Source organism: Nerophis lumbriciformis, linkage group LG39 (genome assembly GCF_033978685.3).
Source record: "Nerophis lumbriciformis linkage group LG39, RoL_Nlum_v2.1, whole genome shotgun sequence".
In the NCBI taxonomy this organism is placed as follows: Eukaryota; Metazoa; Chordata; class Actinopteri; order Syngnathiformes; family Syngnathidae; genus Nerophis; species Nerophis lumbriciformis.
Window position 1 is genome coordinate 3,686,501 of NC_084586.2, and position 6,000 is coordinate 3,692,500.

General features: G+C 33.8%; 1 protein-coding gene across 1 annotated transcript in view; it reads left to right on the top strand.

Annotated features, from left to right (window-relative positions):
• The window catches only part of tbx21 (T-box transcription factor 21), a 49,439-nt gene that overhangs the window by 34,747 nt on the left and 8,692 nt on the right, over window positions 1-6,000 (top strand). The window contains exons 2-3 of the mRNA XM_061931689.1: window positions 1,899-2,053; window positions 2,124-2,245. Of these exons, the coding sequence (XP_061787673.1) occupies window positions 1,899-2,053; window positions 2,124-2,245 (277 nt within the window). The remainder of the gene's footprint in view (window positions 1-1,898; window positions 2,054-2,123; window positions 2,246-6,000) is intronic.

A 6,000-nucleotide genomic window follows, 5' to 3' on the forward strand; every position in this document is an offset into this window, starting at 1 on the left:
CCTGTTCTAAAAATAGCTCAAAGAGCAGCACTTACCAGTGAGCTGCCTCTATTTTTTACATTTTATTTATTTACTAGCAAGCTGGTCTCGCTTTGCTCGACATTTTTAATTCTAAAAGAGACAAAACTCAAATAGAATTTGAAAATCCACGAAAATATTTTAAAGACTTGGTCTTCACTTGGAATAAGCGGTAGAAAATGGATGGATGGATGGGTCTTCACTTGTTTAAATAAATTCATTTATTTTTTACTTTGCTTCTTATTACTTTTAGAAATACAATTTTAGAGAAAAAATACAACCTTAAAAATGATTTTAGGATTTTTAAACAAATATACCTTTTTACCTTTTAAATTTCTTCCTCTTCTTTCCTGACAATTTAAATCAATGTTCAAGTAATTTATTTTTTTTAAATGTAAAGAATAATAAATATTTTAGCTTCTGTTTTTTCGACGAAGAATATTTGTGAAATATTTCTTCAAACTTACTATGATCAAAATTCAAAAATATTATTCTGGCAAATCTAGAAAATCTGTAGAATCAAATTTAAATCTTATTTCAAAGTATTGTGAATTCCTTTTAAAATTTTTGTTCTGGAAAATCTAGAAGAAATACTGATTTGTCTTTGTTAGAAATATAGCTTGGTCCAATTTGTTGAATATTCTAACAAAGTGCAGATTGGATTTCAACCAATTTAAAAACATGTCATCAAAATTCTAAAATGTATCTTAATCAGGGAAAATGACTAATGATGTTTCATAAATTATTTTTTTAATTTTTTCCAAAAAGATTCAAATAAGCTAGTTTTTCTCTTCTTTTTGTCGGTTGAATTTTGAATTTTAAAGAGTCGAAATTGAAGATAAATTATGTTTCAAAATTTTATTTTACATTTTTTCCCGTGTTTTCTCCTCTTTTAAACCGTTCAATTAAGTGTTTTTTTCATCATTTATTCTCTACAAAAAAACCTTCCGTCAAAGGAAAAAAAAATGTACGACGGAATGACGGACAGAAATACCCATTTTTTTATATATATAAATTTATTTATTTAGCTATTCTTGTTTAAATCACACTTACGTGTAACTTACAAATGACAATATATTTATTTATTTAAGTGTGTATCAAACTGGTAGCCCTTCGCATTAATCAGTACCCAAGAAGTAGTTTTTGGTTTCAAAAAGGTTGGTGACCCCTGTACTAGGGCATCAAATCAGTGCTAGTTGAGTCGTTCCATAGGTTGCCTGTAGGGATTTTTAATGTCCAGCAGATGTCAGTATTTAGTGACACAGTATCGACACAGTATCAATACAGTTTTGCAATGTGTCGAAACGCTTCATGACGCCTCATCAACCCATCACTACATAGCATGTAGCTTGAACCGGTCTAATCTTCCTCACTATCTTGTTTGTGTCTTTAAAAAAAAAAACAGAACACACTTACTCACCTGCGTCATCCTAAAACGTCGTCCTTCTCTTTGGCGTGAAATGAAGAAGACCATTTAAAGAACAACATTGTTTTCACCGACTCATGCTAGGTCCCGAAGCTAAGCTAAGATAGCTCGTAGCTTAGCACGCATTAGCGAGAACGCTTCAGCCTCAACGGTCTGTTGGCAGAATTACAACAAACAAAAGTGAATATTCTTTTAAGCAGGTCTGTTGATAACATAATTATAATAGTTAAACAAAAATAACGTAGCGCAAACCATTAGGGACAAGTTTGGGGAGCTTTTGTCCAGGTGCTCTGATGAGTACAACAGCTGCGCCCCCTCCATGCGCCCATATATGGACTTTCCGCATGGCCACATCATTAGGTACACCAACTGCTGAGGGTCCAGTGCAAAGATGCGCGTAAACACACAAGAAAGTTACTGTCAGACATGTTTTATTGACCCCCGTGTTCACCAGGAGGATGTTCCCCTTCCTGAGCTTCAACATCAGCGCTCTGGACCCCTCCGCCCACTATAACGTCTACGTGGACGTGGTTCTGGCGGACCAGCACCACTGGCGCTACCAGGGGGGGAAGTGGGTGCAGTGTGGCAAAGCGGAGGGCAACATGCCAGGTAATGTTGACAGTGTGACATACATTCCTACATTCTTACGTCATGCCTTACTTTTGTCAACGCGGCGCAGGAAACAGGACGTACGTGCACCCCGACTCGCCCAACACGGGCGCACATTGGATGAGACAGGAAGTGTCCTTCAGCAAACTCAAGCTGACCAACAACAAAGGCAGCACCAACAACGTGGCACAGGTGCGTTATGTCTTTATTTATGTCTATGATAATATAACCGTGACACAGGTGCGTTCTGTCTTTATTCATGTCCATGATAATATATACGTGACACAGGTGCGTTATGTCTTTATTCATGTCCATGATAATATAAACGTGACACAGGTGCGTTATGTCTTTATTTATGTCTATGATAATATAAATGTGGCACAAGTGCGTAATATCTTTATGTGTATGATAATATAAACGTGACACAGGTACGTCATGTCTTTATTTATGTCTATAACGATATAAACGTGGCACAGGTGCGCTTTGTCTTTATTTATGTCTATGATAATATAAATGTGGCACAAGTGCGTTATGTCTTTATGTGTATGATAATATAAACGTGACACAGGTACGTCATGTCTTTATTTATGTCTATAACGATATAAACGTGGCACAGGTGCGCTTTGTCTTTATTTATGTGTATGAAAATATAAACGTGACACAGGTGCGTTCTGCTTTTTTTATGTCTGATAATATAAACGTGACACAGGTGCGTTATGTCTTTATTTATGTCTATGATAATATAAACGTGGCACAGGTGCGTTATGTCTTTATGTGTATGATAATATAAACGTGACACAGGTACGTCATGTCTTTATTTATGTCTATAACGATATAAACGTGGCACAGGTGCGCTTTGTCTTTATTTATGTGTATGATAATATAAATGTGACACAGGTACGTTATGTCTTTATTTATGTCTATGAAAATATAAACGTGACACAGGTGCGTTCTGCTTTTTTATGTCTGATAATATAAACGTGACACAGGTGCGTTATGTCTTTATTTATGTCTATGAAAATATAAACGTGACACAGGTGCGTTCTGCTTTTTTTATGTCTGATAATATAAACGTGACACAGGTGCGTTATGTCTTTATTTATGTCTATGAAAATATAAACGTGACACAGGTGCGTTCTGCTTTTTTTATGTCTGATAATATAAACGTGACACAGGTGCGTTATAAACGTCTTTATTTATGTCTATGAAAATATAAACGTGACACAGGTGCGTTCTGCTTTTTTTATGTCTGATAATATAAACGTGACACAGGTGCGTCATGTCTTTATTTATGTCTATAACGATATAAACGTGGCACAGGTGCGCTTTGTCTTTATTTATGTGTATGATAATATAAATGTGACACAGGTACGTTATGTCTTTATTTATGTCTATGAAAATATAAACGTGACACAGGTGCGTTCTGCTTTTTTTATGTCTGATAATATAAACGTGACACAGGTGCGTTATGTCTTTATTTATGTCTATGAAAATATAAACGTGACACAGGTGCGTTCTGCTTTTTTTATGTCTGATAATATAAACGTGACACAGGTGCGTTATGTCTTTATTTATGTCTATGAAAATATAAACGTGACACAGGTGCGTTCTGCTTTTTTTTATGTCTGATAATATAAACGTGACACAGGTGCGTTATGTCTTTATTTATGTCTATGATAATATAAACGTGGCACAGGTGCGTTATGTCTTTATTCATGCCCATGATAATATAAACGTGGCACAAGTGCGTTTTTCTTTTTTTTATGTCTATGATAATATAAACGTGGCACAGGTGCGTTATGTCCTTATTTATGTCTATCATAATATAAAGGTGACACAGGTGCGTTATGTCTTTATTTATGTCTATGATAATATAAACGAGGCACAGGTACGTTATGTCTTTTTTGTGTGTCTATGATAATATAAAGGTGACACAGGTGCATTATGTTTTTATTCATTTCCATGATAATATAAAGGTGACACAGGTGCATTATGTTTTTATTCATTTCCATGATAATATAAACGTGACACAGGTGCGTTATGTCTTTATGTCTGATAATATAAACGTGACACAGGTGCGTTATGTCTTTATGTCTGATAATATAAACGTGACACAGGTGCGTTATATCTTTATGTGTATGATAATATAAACGTGGCACAAGTGCGCTATGTCTTTATTTATGTCTAATAATATAAACGTGGCACAGGTGCGTTATGTCTCTTATGTCTATGATAATATAAACGTGACACAGGTGTGTTATATCTATGTGTATGATAATATAAATGTGGCACAGGTGCGTTATGTCTTTATGTCTATGATAATATATACGTGACACAGGTGCGTTATGTCTTTATTTATGTCTATGATAATAAAAACGTGACACGTGACACAGGTGCGTTATGTCTTTATTCATGTCCATGATAATGTATACGTGGCACAAGTGCGTTATGCCTTTATTTATGTCTATGATCATCTAAACGTGACACAGGTGCGTTATGTCTTTATTCATGTCCATGATAATATATACGTGGCACAAGTGTGTTATGTCTTTATTTATGTCTATGATCATCTAAACGTGACACAGGTGCGTTACATCTTTTTGTGTATGTTAATATAAACGTGACACAGGTACGTTATGTCTTCATGTCTTTGATAATATAATTGTGGCACAGGTGCGTTATGTCTTTATTTATGTCTATAATAATATAAACGTGACACAGGTGCGTTATGTTTTTATTTATGTCTATGATAATATATACGTGGCACAAGGGCGTTATGTCTTTATTTATGTCTATGATCATCTAAACGTGACACAGGTGCGTTACATCTTTATGTGTATGATAATATAAACGTGACACAAGTACGTTATGTCTTTATGTCTATGATAACATAAACGTGGCACAGGTGCGTTATGTCTTTATGTCTATGATTATAAAAACGTGACACAGGTGCGTTATGTCTTTATTTATGTCTATCATAATATAAAGGTGAAACAGGTGCGTTATGTCTTTTATGTCTATGATAATAAAAACGTGACACAGGTGCGTTGTGTCTTTATTTATGTCTATGATAATATAAATGTGACACAGGTGCGTTATGTCTTTATTTATGTCTATGATAATATATACGTGGCACAAGTGCGTTATGTCTTTATTTATGTCTATGATAACATAAACGTGACACAGGTGCGTTATGTCTTTATTTATGTCTATCATAATATAAAGGTGACACAGGTGCATTATGTTTTTAGTCATTTCCATGATAATATAAACGTGGCACAGGTGCGTTATGTCTTTATTTATGTCTATGATAATAAAAACATGACACAGGTGCGTTATGTCTTTATTTATGTCTATGATAATAAAAACATGACACAGGTGCGTTATGTCTTTATTTATGTCTATGATAATATAAACGTGACACAGGTTGCAACCTGCACTTTAACCACCCCAAATTGATTTATTTGACTTTGAATATATTTTTTAATTTCATTTAAAACAAGTTATCTTATTTTAACATCAACGATAATACAAGTAATATTATATCATGTATGTTTTCATTTTATTTTAATCCCATTTTAATAGTATGCCTTTAATATAAAAAAATAGCACCGCTTGCACACTGCACTTTTGACACCCATAATTAATTTTGTTTAGTTATATTTTTTTGAAAAATACTTTTTTTTTTAATTAAACATGTCAGAAAAAATATTTACAATACACTGCAATACATTTTATTTTAATTTTCGATCTTATTTGTATATTTACTTCATATAAAAGGAGCAGGGTTAGCCCCATGCACTTTGACCCCACTCAATTTATTTTAATTATATTATATTTTTATTTTCCTCCAGCACCCCCCACTACCCCAAAAGGGACAAGCGGTAGAAAATGGATGGATGGATATTTTTATTTTTGTTCGACTTTTTATAATCATACTCTATCTT